Source organism: Gouania willdenowi, chromosome 16 (genome assembly GCF_900634775.1).
Source record: "Gouania willdenowi chromosome 16, fGouWil2.1, whole genome shotgun sequence".
Taxonomy (NCBI): Eukaryota; Metazoa; Chordata; class Actinopteri; order Blenniiformes; family Gobiesocidae; genus Gouania; species Gouania willdenowi.
The window spans coordinates 33,514,170-33,533,527 of NC_041059.1; the positions used below are offsets into that span (position 1 = coordinate 33,514,170).

At 38.3% G+C, this 19,358-nt stretch overlaps 1 protein-coding gene across 1 annotated transcript in view; it reads right to left on the minus strand.

The window, feature by feature from the left end:
- sacm1lb (SAC1 like phosphatidylinositide phosphatase b) overlaps positions 1 to 19,040 on the minus strand; it is a 33,133-nt gene extending 14,093 nt beyond the window's left edge. Inside the window, exons 1-14 of the mRNA XM_028471599.1 lie at positions 18,919 to 19,040; positions 13,320 to 13,417; positions 8,544 to 8,618; positions 8,342 to 8,469; positions 6,941 to 7,090; positions 6,676 to 6,735; positions 3,690 to 3,723; positions 3,462 to 3,563; positions 3,036 to 3,121; positions 1,578 to 1,664; positions 1,435 to 1,503; positions 1,180 to 1,259; positions 974 to 1,072; positions 737 to 875 (exon numbers count right to left, since the gene is read on the minus strand). Coding sequence (XP_028327400.1) covers positions 737 to 875; positions 974 to 1,072; positions 1,180 to 1,259; positions 1,435 to 1,503; positions 1,578 to 1,664; positions 3,036 to 3,121; positions 3,462 to 3,563; positions 3,690 to 3,723; positions 6,676 to 6,735; positions 6,941 to 7,090; positions 8,342 to 8,469; positions 8,544 to 8,618; positions 13,320 to 13,417; positions 18,919 to 18,947 — 1,236 coding nt within the window. The 5' untranslated portion in view covers positions 18,948 to 19,040. The remainder of the gene's footprint in view (positions 1 to 736; positions 876 to 973; positions 1,073 to 1,179; positions 1,260 to 1,434; positions 1,504 to 1,577; positions 1,665 to 3,035; positions 3,122 to 3,461; positions 3,564 to 3,689; positions 3,724 to 6,675; positions 6,736 to 6,940; positions 7,091 to 8,341; positions 8,470 to 8,543; positions 8,619 to 13,319; positions 13,418 to 18,918) is intronic.
- Between the last annotated feature and the right edge of the window lie 318 nt (positions 19,041 to 19,358).

Genomic DNA, 19,358 nt, shown 5'->3' on the forward strand with positions numbered 1-19,358 from the left:
GTTAATGTAGCACAATCTCTGAACCACTGGGTTCAATCAAAACTTATTAAAATAAAGATATTGTTCATTATAACAATTAATGTTCAAAGCTAAATTAAATGCACTTCCAGAAGGTGTTCAAAAATACTTATCTCTACAGACCAGCAATACAGCCTAAGGGATCAATTTATATTTAATGTACCAAAGGCAAGATTGGAAGTAAAATTAAGATGTCTGTTTGTTCTAAGGGTTAAATTGTGAAATAGTGTTGATAAAAAAAATAAAAAAGAAAATGTCACAATGTATTTTAGAAAGTTATGTAAAGCATTAGGGTATAAAGTGCACTTGGTTACATGTTGTATATATAAAAAATATTTATACATACAATATATATATTTGCATTATTTGAAAAAGGCAACTCAAATGTACTTTGTTGATTGGTTGCATTTCTTTTGTGTGTATTATTTGAGAAAGGTAACTTGAATGTAATGATTTATGTCAGGCATATAAGCATTTTTGCTTCTGCCTGATTCAGTCCCGTTATATAATTTTAAATTGTGATTTATGTTTGAAAGTTTTTGTTGGACTGAAACAAATAAACTGAACTTGTGGTCCCATGCAAAGTAATACATTAGTCACGCTCGGTCGATTGCATTGATTGTGTCCCATGTGCTGTTTAAGGTTTCCTTTCCTATTCATTACAAGATTACATTACAATTTATTTCACCAGATACTTTCATCTATTGCTGGTCCAAACCTGCAGCTGGGACTGAAGTGAGCGCCGCGCTAGGAGACTCTGAACCACATTGGTGCGGTCCAGGCAGTCCATGCAGTTGCTTCGAAACACCCCTTCCTGGTTTAGGAGCACCATCCCATCTGCATCCACAAGGAAGTATCTAAATCCATATGGCCTTGGTTAATTGGTGTTCTCTGTCAGCCAGCTACACACAAGGACAACAGAATGAGCAAGAACCAATGAGAAAGGCACACTGACCCAAACTCCTCCTGCAGCGCAGCCACCATGTCCAACAGGATGTAGAGGCGGTGCCACCTCATCTGACTGCACTCTTTATGGAAGTCAAATGCGATGTACCTGCAGGTAAACAGGACACTTGGATCAGTCATTTCACAGCTGGAGAAACAAACGAGGCCCATTGTCTCTGACATTAAGTCTCATCTCAGGTTGGAAGAGAACCTTACTTGATCATGCCATTTCCCAGGCTGGTCACCATTCTGTCAAAGGCAAGTTCCAGAGGCTTCTCTGAGCCCTTTTGGTTGATCTGGAAACAAAAAAAACAGAAACAAGTGACTTCTTTTAGCACAATTTCAAACTTTCCTTAGAAAAACCAAGCTTAATGTTTTTGTTCTGAAGCATGTAGAATGTACACGTCATACAAAACCATGTTGACAAATGGTTAATACTAGAAGTACAAGGAGGTTTTTTTTTCTTCTTACCAAATTTAAAATGACTTGTCGTCCATAGAGAATAATCTGAGAGTCAAAGTGTCTCTGGAATCCATCTAACTTTGAGGAAGGAAAAATAAAATGTGTGAAAAAGAAAGCTACATGTGGTAAAACACAGTTTGGTGTAAACTTACGTGGTTGACTGTCTTGTTAATCTGAGGTTTTGGCTTGTACCTGAGATTTGGCCTTTGGGACCAGTAAAAAGGAATGGAGCCTCTAGTCTGTGAAAAACACAAGCACGAAGCATGAGCGTGGGCGGCCTCCAGTAAACTTCCACATGCCTCGGTAAAACATATCGGATAATTTGGACATTTGAGTAAATAGATGTGTATCATGTAAATAAATGATGGAATTAATTGTATGTTTTCATTATTCTGAATACTTATACCATTATGTCACCAAAGCATTTATAGCTATAGGTAATGTAGATCATACAAATAAAGTGCCTTCCCTTATGACTCATACATGCTACCCCATAATTAATTAAATAATAATAATATTTAATTATTATTATTAATAATAATAATAGTAATAATAATAATAATATCGTGGCTCAGGTGGTAGTGGGTCGTCTTCTGATCGAGAGGTTGGGGGTTCGATCCCAGTACCTGACTATGTGTCGAAGTGTCCTTGGGCAAGACACTGAACCCTAAGTTGCTCCCAGTGGTCGACTAGCGCCTTGCATGGCAGTCCTGTCCCACTGGTGTGTGAATGTGAGAGTGATTGGGTGAATGAGCTGATATGTAAAGCGCTTTGAGACTGCTTCAGTGTGGTGATATAGCGCTATATAAATCAAGTCCATTTACCATTTAATAATAATAATAATAATAATAATAATAATAATAATAATTATGGGGGTGGTGGCGTGTTAGTCATAATAAGATTTTACACAAAGTCTGCGATTAGCTTTCTGGTCACTGTATGTTTTGGTTGTTAGATTTTCCTTTCAGTAAAGGCTATCAAAAACAAACAAAAAAAAAATGTTTTTTTTTTTTTTTAAAGCGTGTCTCAGTGCATTAGTCGTCTAATAATCGAAGGGTTGGGGGTTCGAATCTTGCTCTATCCAAGTTCTTGTTGTGTCCTTGGGCAAGGCACTTTACCCACATTGCCTTGTATGAATGGGTATAATTGTGCACGAATATTGGTGGTCGTCAGAAAGGCCGTAGGCACAAAATGACAGCCACGCTTCTGTCAGTATGCCCCAGGGCAGCTGTGGCTACAATGTAGTTTACCACCACCGGTATTACTGATGTGAGTGACTGGTGTGAATGAACAATGGTTTCTGTAACGCACTTTGAGTCTCCTACAAAATCTGACATATTATTCAAAATTTTTAATTGAAATTTAAGGTATTATTCTTTATCAGGATCAAGAATGAATGGATGTTTCTAAAAACAAAAAAAAATGAAATGTTTGAAGACAGCAGCAACAAAAATTGCCCGTTTTCAAAGTAAGAGAGATTCATCATTTTGTGTTTTAGAAAAAAAACAAAACCGTGGTAAGAACCATTTACTATACATTTTCACATCTGAAAATATATAAAATCTAATTCTACACTTCCCATAATTGTGTAGAAATCCTACACGACTCACCTGAACAAAAGAGGCTTTTGTACTGCTGTATTGGACAATTTGCTCAGTTTCCACATAGTTAGCAACATGTCCTTCTGAATCAATGCCTTAAGACAAAGTCACACACACACACAATGAACATCAAGAACACATGTACCGTATGTAGTACATATAAGACAACAAAGGTGATCTGTTGCTCGTTTATCCTACAAATCTACCAGAAATTAGCATGACCTTCAGTCAGTGATGCCTCTTTAGATTTTAAGATTAAAAAAAACAAAAACACAAAACTTTCTTCATGGATCTTCTCTTGCCCTCTATGGTAGTTGGGCACATTAGGACATGCAAAAACAACAAACATCTGAATAGCTTGTAGCACAAGAGACAAATTACACGCACATTAGCATTAGCTACATAAAGTCTTTTCTGTGGTGCTGTTGAACATACCTCGGATATAGTAGCGAACACCAGCTCTGAAGCAGCTCCTTCTGGAGATAATACTCCACTCAAACACTTTGCCATTAACACAACTTGACTTTATGGAGATGACTAGGCAAGCAATGGGTTAAAGACAACAACTATGCATTGTAAACATAATGGATCTTTATACTTTACATGATGGCTTCCATCAGGATGTTTGAGGAAGGTTTAGTGGTCAGACATTAAAAAGGATACAGCCGTGAATGACAGGATACACAAACTTGTGGAGCTGTAAAATAAAAGCAGTATTGGGTGATTCTTCAACAGTGATGTTCAGGTCCTCACCATGAACTAAGCTCCATGCAAACTTGGTATTAAAGCAATCGGGAGACCGTTTTCCTTGTTATTTCTCACATTGTGTTCCAGAGTGATGAAATTTGAAGCAGTTTGATTTCAAGTGTGCCCTACTTTGCACTTCTACGTATTACTGATAAATAAAGTATGTAAGGAACCGATAATATCCAAGCAATAAATGAGGTATGAGCTGCTGCAGGATCTTCTCTTCTTTTATTGTAATTTAAAGGGATTTTTTTTAGAAAATTGCAAGATTTTAGAAAAATGTAAAAAGTAACTGAACCCCAAACCCTTTTTTCTGCTGAATACATATGTATTTGGGTATTAAGTAGTGCTGTTGATTGATCCTCGTCCCACTTTCAACATTTTAGTAAATTTATTTTTATTGTGCGTATTTAGTTGTAAAATGTCAGAGTTACTGGCCTCTAAGGGTTGAACGTCGGCTATTACAAGTACATTTTGCAAATGGCTGAAATGGATTCTTTAGATTTCCCTGCGTCATCAACTTTCACTGTTTTCCCCACCCCTCCTATAAAAGCTGAGAGGAGACAGCAGGGTTTCCTTCAGTCACAGCCCTCAGTGAGCACTGATTGACAGTTTTAATGAGTTAGTCTAATGTTCCGTGTGTGAAACAGCACACTGTAATGGTGATGTTTTTAACTCTGTGTTTCTATAAAGAGCAGATTCAGCGCTAATCAGAGGGTTCATCAAGCTATGTGTGTATGTACAGACAAAGTGTGCATATCTCTGTCATTCTCTGCGTGTGCGCAAACGTGCATGTACTTCTCGCTGCAGTGTGTCTTTATATGTGTGTGTGTGTCTGAGGCTGCGGTGTTCTGAGGCTCATGGCGAGAGTAGAGCAGGGACTGTTTGTGAGTAATATATCGTCTGTGGGGCTGTGTGAAGATGCTTGTGAGCTGTGTATTATATATAGTAGTTGAGCAGGCTGAAGTCAAGGCATTTTTTTAAAATTACCCCTCTAGTGGCAGGTCAGCAGAAAGCAGGGGTTTTCAGTTAGAAATGACTGCTATCATGTGAAAAAGAGCAAGAAATTAGCAAGAACATGCAAATATTGTAAAGTTTAACTAAATTTGTGAATGCGGGGGGTGGTAGCTACCACAGTTGGTCATTTACACAATGATTCACTTTTACTTTCTCCCACATTGGATGATCTATGGCAGGATTTGGGCCCCTGGCCTTGAGTTTGACACAAGTGGTTTAGGGGGTTCAATAAAGCCCTCTGAAAACAGCAATAGTCACTGTTAAAGAACCAGCAGCTTAAGAAGCATTCCATTTAATAATCACACTGCATGGAACTGGCCTTGACAAAAATGATGGTAACCTTAACTTAATATTGTTTATAATATTACAAGCTTGAAGACACCTGTGATGCTTATTCTAGGACACACGTTAGTTAGTTGTACCATTATTTTAGGCCAGGCGAGTTTCATTATTTAGTTTTTTTTAAAGGGGACATATCATGCTAAATCCACTTTTTTAGCCCTTAAATGCATTTTGATGTATATTTAGATTGTTTAGAAGCACAGAAAAGTTCAAATTAATCTCTTCAGGTGCTCCGTTGATATCTTTATATTCTGTTTTGGTCATATTTTTCAATCTGTTTCGATTTTTCGATTCTCTATTAAGTATTTTGAACAATAACGTCAGTGGAACTGCCAAATTAGGACATCGACTCCAGGCCCAACACTTCGAGCAATCCGCCATTTTTATTTCTCGCTTTTATTTTGTAGTCCAAGCTCCAGGATGCAGAAGTTACGAGAGGAGAAATCAAAATGTTTGGTTGTTGGATGTAGTAACCCACACGCTTCATTACAACGTCTCCCAGCATCAGAACCTTTTCAAAGTGCCTGGTTGAGTTTTATTTTTCTTTATACTCCACCAGTATAAAGAAGGATTTGCTGAAAGACTTTGTCTGATTGAGGGTTCAATTCCTTCTATCTTTGGAGACGACGAACAGAGCACTTCGGTAAGCTGTAAATAACGCTAAAAAGTGTAATGATAAGACGTCCCTGTCATTGTTTTGTTAGCATTGGCAGTTGCACCATCTTCATATGTTAGCGCTGTGTGCTCGTTTTAGATCCTTGATGATATGGCCTACGTGGTTTAATTAAAGTCTAAAGTTTTCATTAGTCATTTCATTTTGCCGTTTTTGTCTTTGAAAAGACTGTATTAAAATGCATTTCGTGACGTTAGCTTGCCGCTAGCATTAGCTCGGCGCTAGCGTTAGCGCGGTGCTTGTGCTAGCTCACTTGTTAGGGTTCTGCAGGTTCATCATCTTCATTTTCATCTCGCTCCGCTGGGTCAGACTCTGGCTCAAACATGTAAAGCTGGATGAACAAGTATTCCGTTGTTGACATTGTGTAAATAACGTGTGAATAAACTTTTTCTGCGCCACTACATAGCCATATCTCTTCTATCAAACTACAAAAATGGCCGAGCACGGTGGAGTTGAACCTGGAGAGGGGGCGGGGCATGAAGTGTCTCATTTGCATTTAAAGAGACCGCACCAAAACGAGTGGCTCTTAGAAGCACATCAGGAAAGGGGTAGAAAAGGGGTCTGGGGAGCTATAATAATGAGGAATTCAGAACCAAGCAGTGCAGTTCCGCTTTATATAGACCACAACTGTATGATTTATATCTAAAAAGGAAGGATTTAAAACCATGATATGTCCCCTTTAAATGATTGAACCACAATTCAAAAGCAATGTCTGATTTTCATTAGTTAATTTTCAGTTTATTATTACTTTCATCAGTTTCAAGTTATTTCTCTGACCATTGTGGGTTTTTCCTTTCTTTAATGGAACAATTTTGTCCCCGTGTTTACCCTGTAGTGGAAGGGCCTACGCAGCAATAAAGAGAAGCTTACCTCCGGCTGAGTCATGAATTCCCTTAACAGGTGACCATTCCAAACAAATCGCTGATCTGCCTGAAATAAGCAGTGAACATGAGGATAAACACACCTGAAAATACACCTACAAAAGCCCACACTGAGCCTTACGCACACGACTAAACAGTATCTAATTAGGAGTCGTTCCGTGAGCTAAACGATAAAAGCAAACAGCATCACAGTTTCACAGCAACTCCTCCTGCCCACTAATGATGAAGACATCGAACAGAATGAGACGGCTTACCCTCTCCAGAAGACTCATCTCCTGAAACTCAGGGCAGGTGTTGGCCAGGCGCTGCAGGGTGTGCGTCAGGTCGTAGTCAGTTGCAAAGTAAAAACCATCTGTATGAAGCACTCTCTTGATCATAGACAAGAGTGTCTTGTTGTCCAACATCTGCATTAAGAAAAATATGTCATGACATGTCAATAGAGCCAACATGACATGTCAATAGAGCCCAAATTAAACTAATAAAAGTTTACAAAGAAGAGAAACACATACCAAGCAATGATAAATGATCAATTTGGGCTTCATTCAAATGTGGCCAAAATCTGAACGTTTAGCCTATATCCAATCTGTAGACACTTTGAATATTACAAATCTGATCTTTTCATGTTACTCTCATATGAGCTCCTAAATCTGACAAGCATCTGATATTTTACGATATGACTGCTGAGTGAACGATGCTTGGAAATAATTAATATTTATTTGAGTTGCACCAAAATGAAAATTTTTGGCCAAAACCGAAATTCCGAAAACCGAAACACCAAACAAAATTATTATGCAAATTATTAGTCCCTCACTAAAATTAAAACATTTCAACTGTATAATTAATAATAATGCTTCAAAAAATAAATCAATTAAAAATATAAAAATATTTATTTTGCACTGACATTCCAACAATGCACAATATCAAATAACTGACTGGGCTGCTGAAAGAGAGTCAAATGGAATCTGTTCTCTCTTTATAACACAAAGTGTATTGAAATTTTTGATGAAGATCAGCTTTTCTGCTTCATCACAGTGACTGTGAGCTAGGCTCTCCAAGCATGTTCTCTGCATTCATTGCAGCGTACATAGTTTCTTGGTTTAATCCCATCCAAGTAATGATCTTTAAAGCACGGACCGAGTACAGTCGTCATGAAGTGCAGGATCAGATTAATGCTGCTGATATGCAGCCATGCGTCAGGCTGTGCGGTCCGTGTTCACGAACTGCTACATGTAACTACAGCGTTGAAGTGACACAGAAACATAAATCACACGTGTGCCTTCTCAAACTTTGCTCAGTAGACGTTTTAGTGCACAGATGTATTGAAATACAGCCACTCCATGAGCCTGCGGACAAGTTGGGCTGTTTCCAGACAAGCGTGCATGCTGACCGTGGTGTTTGCTCGCGTATTTACAACATCCTGTGTCGGCCGGCTTGTTTCGGTGAGAAAAGTGTTTGAAAGTTTTCCGTGAAAAAAGGCCCAAAAGTGCATTTTCGGTATTTGGCCGAAAATTTTCAGTGGCTGAAATTTTGGTGCATTACTAATATACATATATTATACATATTAACAGTTTCAAGACGAGAGGCCTCAATATTTATCTCTGTAAACAAAGAGCATATTATGAAATGCAAAATGTTCCCAAAGGAAAGGACTGGACCTGGTTTTCCGTCAGGTGGAGGATGGTTTTTTTATAGGAGATGATGTCAAAGTCCACTGCCTTCCACACAGTGTGACCAAGTAAATCTCCCACTTTCTTCTTCTTTGTGATGACAATTAAATACATGCCTGAAACAAATACACACACACTTTGGTCCATGGGAATGAAGAGTTTGAGTGGAACACACACGGACATGGCTCACCTGCCACCAAGCGGATGGTCCCCATGAGTCCATGTATTTGCCTGCCGTCGCCTGAAGTTGGGACATCACTCTTTACTAAGGACCCCAGGGAAACAGCACTGGTTAGTCACCATCCGACTCGGTTAAGTAACCCCCTAATAACAGTGGACTCTAAAGCACGTTCACAGTTTTAGTGCAGGACATTAGTGCTTTGAGGCAAACTGTTTCCTGTTCACAGCATTCTAAGCACACAAGTGGTTCTAGGGATTTTTAAAGCAGCAGTAAAATGAAGAACAGCATAAACTACCTCAAAGCATTTGTTTTTCATTTCTGGATGGCCCAGGGTTGCACTGTGCATGCAATTAATGCAACTGTGGTCTGAACTCTGCCTTTTATTTCATGTTAAGGATCTCCTCAATAAGAACATTTTGAGAATTTGAAGATCTTTTTATTGATCAGCAGCTTCTAAATCCCCTCTCAAAGTTTACATTTTATTGATTTTCATTTCAACTTTATTTCTGACCAATTCAGTCCATACAAAAGAGGTACAAACAACAATAAATACAATATATTCATAAAGCCCAAATACCGTATTTTGCGGAGTACAGTACACTATTTTTTTTCTTTAAAGTTGAAGGTGCGGCCAATGTGACGGTGCGCTCTATGTGTGGATTTTTCAGTCAGTCGCACGCGTGTCCAGTGAAAGCAGGAGTCGGGAGGCAGAATATTACTGACCGTCACCCTACAGCGAAATGACTGAACTGTAACAGCCACTGAACATCACGGTGAACTGAACGTTCAGAAATGAGCTTCGGATAATGTGAGGAAAGTGAAAGCACTCACAGGTTTAATAACTCACATGTGAGCGAGTGACAGCACAAGTCCTACATCAGTTGAATATTTGTTTTTATTTATATATAAAATAAGATTGCTGATTGTTAAATAAAAATAAAATACCTAAAGTTGTCAAATCACTGCATTAGGTTAATGAGGAGCAATCGCACACTGGACTCTCAGCCTGACAGCTGATGTAACTGACATCCACCCAGGGGAAGGGGGGAGGAGAGAGAGCTGAAACACTCCGTATAAAGTAAAAATCAGTAGGTTTATGATTGAAATAAACAATAAACAGCATAAAGTTACCAAATAACCACGTTACGTTTGTTCAGAAGCAATCGTGTCCGGACTCAAAGTCCGATCAATGTGATCACTACAAGCTGGAAATGGACTAATATGTAAACACGGGGCAGTGAGGATGTGATTTTATGTGGGGATGGAAACTTATCCGTTGAAACTGATCAGATTATATGGAAACCTCCGTTAACAAGAGTACAGCAGCCCGCCTACCTGCCTGTTCTGATTGGCCAAGTCTTTTGAAAGGCACTCTCATCAGCCAATAAGGTGCTGCCTATGTAACGGTGCAGCCTTTCTGAGATTTTTTTCTTGGAAATTCAATAGCCTGGAAAATACGGTGGTTAAAACACATAAAAACATTCCAACCAATGTTTTGAATAACAGGAGGAACATCTTGTGTCACCTAAAGCTTCAGTATGTAAGTATTTTTTTCAAAATTTGGTCAAAATTCATTTGGTTATAACTCCATAATCATTTTTGAGCATTTTGTAATCTAAAGTGTTCTGAGTGGACAGCAAAACTTTTTTCCTTTCCTTGGCTTTATATTTAGACTTTAGAAATCCAGGAGTGTAACGCTAATGAGCCAATGACAGATCTTTCTACAAACAGAGTGCTCCATGAGCTGTTTTGGGCGTTACTATTGGCTGCATGACTGAAGTCAAGGAGGGAGTGTAAAAGTATATATATATATATTTTTTTTTTTTTTTAAAGCGCTATAGTGCATTGCACATAGCCCTAATGTGCTTTGTCTCTAAATCTTTTTAATTTAAAGTGCTACAGTGTATTGTGCACAGCCCTAAGGTGCTTCTTTCTCTAATTTTGTTTATTTAAAGTGCTATAGTGCATTGCACACAGCCCTAATGTGCTTCTTTTTCTAAGATTTTTATTTAAAGTGAAACAGTGCATTCCACACAGCCCTAAGGTGCATTATAAAAATATTTAAATCACTTGTAGTCACAAGTCTGGGTTGATCTGAGCCACTCTTTTAAATGACTTTTAAAGTGTTAAAGCTGGGGGTTTCCCTCACTGTGGTTAATAAACTGTTCCACTGAACGCTGCCTTTGTAGGACAGGACGTTTTGACCAAAGGTAGTTTTTCTCACGGGTACCTGACAGTCACCCCTGCTTATGGCCCTAGAGGTCCTCGAGGCAGTTGTTCTGTATTTAATGTAGTTATAAGAGGCGGTGGAGCCAACCCATGTAAGCTCTTATAAATAAGACTTACATTTTATTAAGTTTTCAAAGCTCAGTAGGTTATACTTTGAAAGAATACTGCAATGGTGGTATGTAAATGTTTTTTATGTCTGGAATTTTCAATGCTTTTTTATAAAGCCTCTCAATTGGTTTTAGAATTGTTACACCTGTTAGAGACCAGCTGGTTATACAATAGCTTACATGAAAAAGGATCTTACAGTGCAAAAACGTCATAGCAGCTTCATTGACCTTCTTATTTGGCTAAAGTTAGACAAATTGTATTTAATTATTCTTGTTATTTTCACAGGACTCTTAAAGGAGAGTGTAGAGTAGCAACACTCCTAAATATTTAAATTCCTTCACTAATGGCACTAATGACTTCTTGATCTCCAAAATACACATTGGAGCGGGTAATATTGGAGGCCTTTTTAGAAAAAAAACATACAGAGTTTTCTGTGTATTTAACTGGAGACAGGAACTGATGAGCCAATTCTGAATGTGAGTTAGGGTTGATGTTCGAGTTTGAGCTGCTTCCTCAGATGTTTTTGCACTTGAGTAGATCACTGCATCGTCGGCGTATATTTGCATGTCCACACCCTTGCAAACATCTGGCAGATCATTAATGAAAAGTGAAAATAAGATGGGCCCCAGCATGGATCCATGGGGGACCCCTAGTGGACAATCCAAACAAGATGATCTCACTCCATTGACCATGGTGGCTTGTTTTCTGTTTGACAAATATGATGCCATCCATTTTAAGGCTTGTTCAGAGAAATTAAAAGATTGCAACTTTGACAGGAGTATGCTATGATTCACTACATCAAATGCTTTTCTCAAATCTAAAAAAACTGCTCCTACATAATTTTATCCAAACATTGCTATAGCAGATTCAGTTGAGTGATGTGCACGAAAGCAAAACTGCATGGGATGCAAAGGAGTTTGTCCATACATTAAATGTTCAGTTAACTGTTTAGCAACCCATTACTTGAGGACCTTTGAAGACACTGGCAGTATTCTAATTAGTCTATAGTTATTCATATTACTTTTATCACCTGCTTTAAAAATAGGGGTAACTGTGGGTATGCTGGTATTTTTAGGTTTCCTTGAGTGGTTGGGAAAGCAGTGATCAAAGCATTGTTGAGTTAATTTTCTTGTGCATAGAATAGTATGATGGTCTGAAAGACCAATTAATAAATTATACGTCTTAGTAATCCTTTCCGGTTTATTTATGAAAAGCAAATCTATTCTAGATGTTGAGTGATTAGTGATTCTGGTGGAGTTCTCAATTAATTGAGTAAGATTAAACTGATCAGTTATTAATTTCAGATTTTTCCTGTCCTTTTTGTCATCCCAGTTTATGTTGAAATCACCTAATAATATGATTTCTTTCTTATGATTGCATGTATTAAGGAGATCTGTGAGTTGATCATAAAAATCATTTTTAGAAGTGAGGTTAGAAGATAACCTCAGCATAATTTTAAACATAAAATTTCTGAGCACAGCATAAAAAGTTCATGTATTATTACTGGCAAACAATTGACTAAATCGAGATACCTGGAGCAGGATTCTAAAGGCATCATTATAAGCCACCAGCATTTTTTTAATTTTAGCTTTACTGTAACTGCTCCACAAATGGGCGTGGTGTGCAGTCTGCTCTAAAAAATGAGCTATTTTTACATCATCATCACATAAATGACCCAGGTGCCTCACTTTATTAACAACAATCAACTCCTGGTTGCCTAAAAAAAAATGGAGAAAAGCTTAACTTCTGTTCCTCATTAGTTTCAACTATCGTAAACAGTCTTTATGATGAGCTCTTCGTCATATTAGTTTAGGATCCCTTCAACAACTCCTCAACTGTTTTTGATAGGTGTAAAAGTTTTAAATATAAAACTTTTAAGAAACTGACAATATGAACTAAATACACGAATGCCATTACTACTTGTTAAAACAGTTTGCACACTTTAATAAAAGTGGGGGTATAGTAACATTATAGTGAGAAGTGATTATCAATGAAAGAGGAAATCAAGCCCACTGACTCGTACATGCTCAGTAACAAACAGAGCTCTACTGTAGTTCTACCACTTTTGAGTTTTTGTCCAAACAATATATCCTATTGTGACCTGATGGTGTAGTGATTAGCATGTTTGGATCACAACTAAAATATACTAGGTTTAACCTCCAGGTGTGAGCCTGAACCTTTCAGTGGGGAGTTTGCATGTTCTCTTGCTTGCATGGGTTTTCACCTTTCCCTCTTCAATCTAAAACATGCACAGTAGATTCATTGTAGTCTAAGTTTGATGCATGGTGGACTAAATAATGTTGATCTGATCTAATGGATGTATTGGTCTATCATTAGAATGTGATCTATTTCATCCATTATTCATCTGTACAGATCCCACAGTAGTTATTTTCCAGTCATTTATTGCATTTATTTATCAGTAAAACTTGCTTTATCCTACAGTTCTACCTGTTAGGGTCATCTCGGTGGATACTCTGTCAATGGCCAGGATGTCCTCGGCTCCATCGTCGTACGCCTCAATGTAAAACTTTTCTGGGGTGGTTCGTCTGTTGGGACATTGGCAGATTGAAACCTACAGCCGTCAACTACATGCATTACTGTAGCCAGGCTGGTAAAGTATGAAACAAACACAATTGACAAAAGAGGGCAGAGTGGTTATGTCATAATTGAGTCATTTGAAAAAAGTAAATTATGTAAAGTTTGATTGTTCATCCCATAAAAGTTGACCAAGATATTTATTAGTTAACTTCATAGCTAACAATCCTATTTTAGAAAGTACGTGAAGTAGGCCTGGGCAATATATCAAGATTCAAGATATAATGAGATTTCTGTTTTGGCGAGACAGAAAATTACTGATATGTAATTACAGAACTTTCTCCTGGTCAGACTGACCTAAGCAGGCCAGATACCACGTACACTGATAGCACACACCAAGGCCTCTGCCTGAGGAGGCTCTGCTACGTAGGTTTTGACGAGGGATGTCCCGATACAACTTTTTCAGGTTTTGATATGATATCAATATTGCGGCCTTGATTCGTATTGGCCGATAAAGATATTGATCTGATACGTTATCAGCACGAATCATTTATACTTTTATTACTTATTTTGTAGTGTGGAATGTTAGAAAAGGCTTGATCAAGTGATGTTACTCAGAACAATAGTCAGCAACAGTAGGTATGAGAAAAACTGACCCATTTATTATTAACCAATTGTTTACACAAATGTTAACCTTCAAATTAATATCTACAGTATTCTACAATTGAATACATTTAATATTATAAATAAAAGAGATTTTTGATGCAGTCAGATAAAATCCGATATTCATTTTCTGACTGACATCGGACCGATATCCGATATCAATATCAGATCGGGACACCCTAGTTTTGACTACGGCTATCAGAAACATACATAACACTGAGAACACTTGAACAGCAGCAACTTAACTAATGCACAGACGCTGAAAGCTGGTTAACCTCTGAGATCCCAGGCCAATCTATCCATCCCAAAAACCTTTTGACATAATCTGACCATTTCCTCTGACTATTAAACGTCAGAGGAAAGCTCCGTGGTTTAGCTCTGAAACTCACACACTCAAACAAACAACCCGTAAATTAGAGAGAATGTGGCGCTCCAATAAAACAGAGGAGTCACGAATACTTTGGCAAGAAAGCCATAGTAAATACATGACAGCCTTAGGACATAGTCGATCTACATACTACTCCTCACTAATTGAAGAAAATAAAAATAATCCGAGGTACCTTTTCAGCACTGTAGCCAGGCTAACACAAAGTCAGAGCTCTATTGAGCCCATGATTCCTCTAGCCCTCAGCTGTGAGGACTTTATGACATTTTTTAACGATAAAATTCACAAGATTAGAGATAAAATTAGCCACTCCCTGCCTTCACCTGGGCCTGCTGTACCATTAAATGTAAATAGGCCTAACCTAAACTGTTTCACACATATAGGACTTCAGGAACTTAACTCTATTATTTCATCCTCCAAACCATCGACCTGCCTTTCAGATCCGATCCCAACTAAGCTGTTTAAAGAAGTTATTCCCCTAGTCTGCCCATCTTTGTTGGAGACAATAAATATATCCCTATCAATAGGCTACGTGCCACAGTCCTTTAAAGTAGCTGTAATCAAACCCCTTCTCAAAAAACCTACTCTTGATTCCAGCACTTTAGCAAACTACAGGCCTATATCTAATCTTCCTTTTATTTCAAAGATTCTTGAGAAAGTTGTGGCAGCTCAGCTCTGTGAATTTCTTCAAAACAACAGCCTGTTCGAGGACTTCCAGTCAGGCTTTAGAGTTCAACACAGCACAGAGACTGCTTTAGTTAAAGTAACTAATGATCTACTCTGGGCTTCAGATGAAGGACGACTCTCAGTGCTGGTTTTATTAGATCTTAGTGCAGCTTTTGACACTATAGATCACTATATTCTACTAGAGAGATTAGATAAATCACTTGGAATCACAGGGACTGCCCTAAACTGGTTTAAGTCCTACCTATCTGATAGGTACCAGTTTGTACACGTGAATAATAAGTCTTCTGTGTACACTAAAGTAAGCTACGGGGTTCCTCAGGGCTCTGTGCTAGGTCCAATCCTCTTCTGTATCTATATGATCCCCCTTGGTAATGTTATGAGAAAATACTCTGTTAACTTCCACTGCTATGCTGATGATACCCAACTGTATGTATCAATGAAGCCAGGTGAGACAAATCAGCTATCTAAACTTGAGGCCTGTCTAAAGGACATTAGGGCCTGGATGGACCAAAATTTTCTTCTTCTCAACTCAGACAAGACTGAGGTCATTGTACTGGGCCCGCGACACCTTAGAGAAACCTATGCTAGCCTAACTGCCCTAGATGGCATTACTCTGGCACAAAGCACAACTGTTAGAAACCTTGGGGTTCTATTTGATCAGGACTTATCCTTCAACTCTCACATAAGACAAACTTCAAGAACTGCCTTCTTTCATCTCCGTAACATTGCTAAACTCAGATCTATCCTGTCTCAGGGCGACGCCGAAAAACTAGTCCATGCTTTTGTTACCTCTAGACTGGATTATTGTAATTCTCTTTTAGCAGGCTGCCCGAGCAAGTCGCTTAAGACACTTCAGCTGGTTCAAAATGCTGCAGCACGTGTACTGACTAAAACTAGGAGAAGAGATCACATTACTCCTGTATTAGCCTCTCTGCATTGGCTTCCCATAAAATATAGAATAGAATTCAAGATTCTTCTTCTCACTTATAAAGCCCTAAATGGACAGGCACCAGTCTATCTCAAGGAGCTTGTAGTGCCATACAATCCCCCCAGAACACTACGCTCTCAAAATGCTGGACTACTCGTTGTTCCATTCATCTCTAAAAGTAGTATAGGAGGAAGAGCTTTCAGTTATCAGGCCCCACTTCTCTGGAACCATCTACCAACCACGGTTCGGGGGGCAGACACCCTCTCTACCTTTAAGGTTAGGCTCAAAACATTCCTCTTTGATAAAGCTTTTAGTTAGGAACCAGCTCATAGCTCATAATTAAGATGCAATAGGCATAGACTGCCGGGGGGGGGGGGGTCTGGCATGCTCGGTTGGAGAGAGGTTGGAGAGGGCGTTAAGAGAGAGGTCATTTAGGTTAGAGAGGGACCGGAGAGGGTCCCATTCCTCTTTCAAACACTCCCTCTATGTCTGCTTCTTCCCTTGTGTGTTTGCTCCTGTACTCCTTCTGGCTTTTGTCTTGCAGGTCCGTGGGATCCTCAGTGTGGAGTTACAGAGACACAGCGGCTCTGTCTCCACCCTTTTCTCTGCACACACCCAACACAGCATAACGTGGATGGCTGTTCATCATAGGAATGGGATCCACACAAGGTTCCTGCTGCTTAACAGAAGGTTTTCCTTGCCGCCATGATGAATTCATGTTGGGTGTGGGATACATATGTATGTGTATATACGTATATATGCATATGTGTGTATCCATAAAATGAAGAGTCCGTCCTTAAGACTGCTCTACTGTAAAGTGCCTTGAGATACCATTGGTTATGATTTGGCGCTATACAAATAAAGATTGATTGATTGATTGACCAGCAACTTCGTCCCATTCATCAAAACCACCACAACAATTCGCCTATGACGATCATTTTTTATTTTATAGCTTATTTTGTTAAAATAATCTTCTCAGAACGGCATGATAAGCACAGTTAGATGGATTTCTGAGTGCGTCGGTCCTAACGCAGAACTTCCCCTAAACAAGCCACACTACAGACCTCAATCGCATGTGCTGTCCATTAGAGAACAAGCCAAAAGTGGCTCATTTTGTACAGCTGTTTGTTAATGAATGTGTCTATGAGGCATTTTTCACATGCAAATTTTAACCCAGATTTTTCTTCCTATAATACTTTGAGTTGAAAAATAATGTATATCACTATTTTGAGAAAAAATATGGAGATATGAATTTTGTCTATATTGCCCAACCCTAACGTGAAATTATTTTTTTTTAAGAAACTTAAACGGGAAGTGATGCATTTAGCCTCTAAATGAGGTGATACACCTACACTCACACATATACAGTATATAGTGTCTACGATTTACTCAAATCAATCAATCTGAAATGTTTTTCTCTCTCTCTTTATTTAAAACCAGGCCCAACATTACACAGAAATCCTTCAAGTGCATGTTTTGGGACAATATGACACATTATAATTATGTTTCACCAGAAAACTGTCCATAAATAGCCTGGAAATCAATGTGTGTTACAGCTAGATCAGGGGCTGAGTCTGAAATTGTTCCAGGCTAGTCCATCATAGCACAGAGACTGCCTTAGTAACAGTAACCAATGATCTCATAGCCTCAAACAGAGGGTTAGTATCGGTTCTTAGATCTCAGTGCAATACAATTTATTAGGGCTGGGTTTAAAAAAATCTCCAATCACACTAATGAGCAGGATTTTGTTAAAAAACTGAATGTGATTCACCAGTTGGCTCTAAATAAAGGTTTCACAAATAATCTTTTAGGACCATATCACACATTTCAATAGCTGAGGGCTAGCTGTGTGGCTATTGATAACCACGCCAAAACCTTACGTGATTTCAGTGTAGGCACACTGTTTTTGTAAATTATGTGAAGCATATAAAATATACAATAAATAACAGTAGATGACACCATTAACCCTATTTAACATGTTTGGAATGACTTCACAAAATTTAATAGCAATAAAGTCATCTAAAAAAGGAAAAATGATGAACCGAAAAAGAAAAGGATAAAGTGCAAAGTGATGCAGGAATGGCTAAACCCTCAGTCCTCACTTTAAGTCCCACATTTTTTAATGTAGACAATAATAGATTTCTGCAATATTCACTAAAAGCAAGTGAAAACACAAAATGACTCGAAAAACACTCAAAATGACATGAAATGTACAAGATGACTACAAAGAAAAAAAAAAGTTACACCAATATCACCCAAAACAACAAAACACAATCACAATCACAAAATGAGAAAAAAAAAAAACGCTTAAAATGACAATGAAAAAAAAAAAAAAAAAAAATTGTCAACAATTACGCAAAACAACAAAAATGATCAGACTGCTTTGATTTCAAACACCTACATGAATGTTAATATATTTATAATGTGGCCCTCCGAACAGATGATCATATGTTTGTGACCCAGCTGTGATAAAAAATGCAGATCTCTGCTTTGATAATCTGGGATGTGTCAATGTTATTAAGCAAAATCCAAAAATGACTCCAATAAGGACTGTAAATCAATCAAGTTCATCATGTTAATCTAAATATCTGGAGGTAATGTAAGTTGTGCTAAAATGTACATTTTAAACTCAATGCTGCTGCCTTCCCACAGTGAGTGAGTGTGTGTGTGTGTGTGTGTGTGTGTGTGTGTGTGTGTGTGTGTGTGTGTGTGTGTGTGTGTGTGTGTGTGTGTGTGTGTGTGTGTGTGTGTGTGTGTGTGTGTGTGTGTGTGTGTGTGTAAGAAAGAGTGAGAGCAAAGGAACAGTCTCTGTGTGCTGGAGAAAACCTTCTCCTGATCGCTCTACTTACAGGACGAACGTTTCGTAGGCGCCCGCCATCTTTCCTCCGGATGATGGCTGTGACGTGTCTGTCACTACCTCGGAACGAATCCTTTCAATAATCCTTCAACGCATGCGCGTAGACTACGTAACTTCCTTCAGCTGCTGGGACGTGATATTTGAATGTCAAACGACCATACGATGTTTGCTAAATATTTAAACAGTACACATGTAAATATGTGACTGTTTTGTGGTGTTTTTAATTGTTGATTAAAAAAACAAAAAACAATACGCAACATTGGCACTCAAAAACCAAACACAAAATAAAATAAAAAAAAAAAACTAAATACATCGGAATTCACTCAAAACATACATTTCTAATTATTTTTTCAAATTGCAGGGTTTCAACCTTTTAAATAGTACACAAACTGCCGTAAAATAGACCGACCGGATGTAGACCCATTTCGCGCA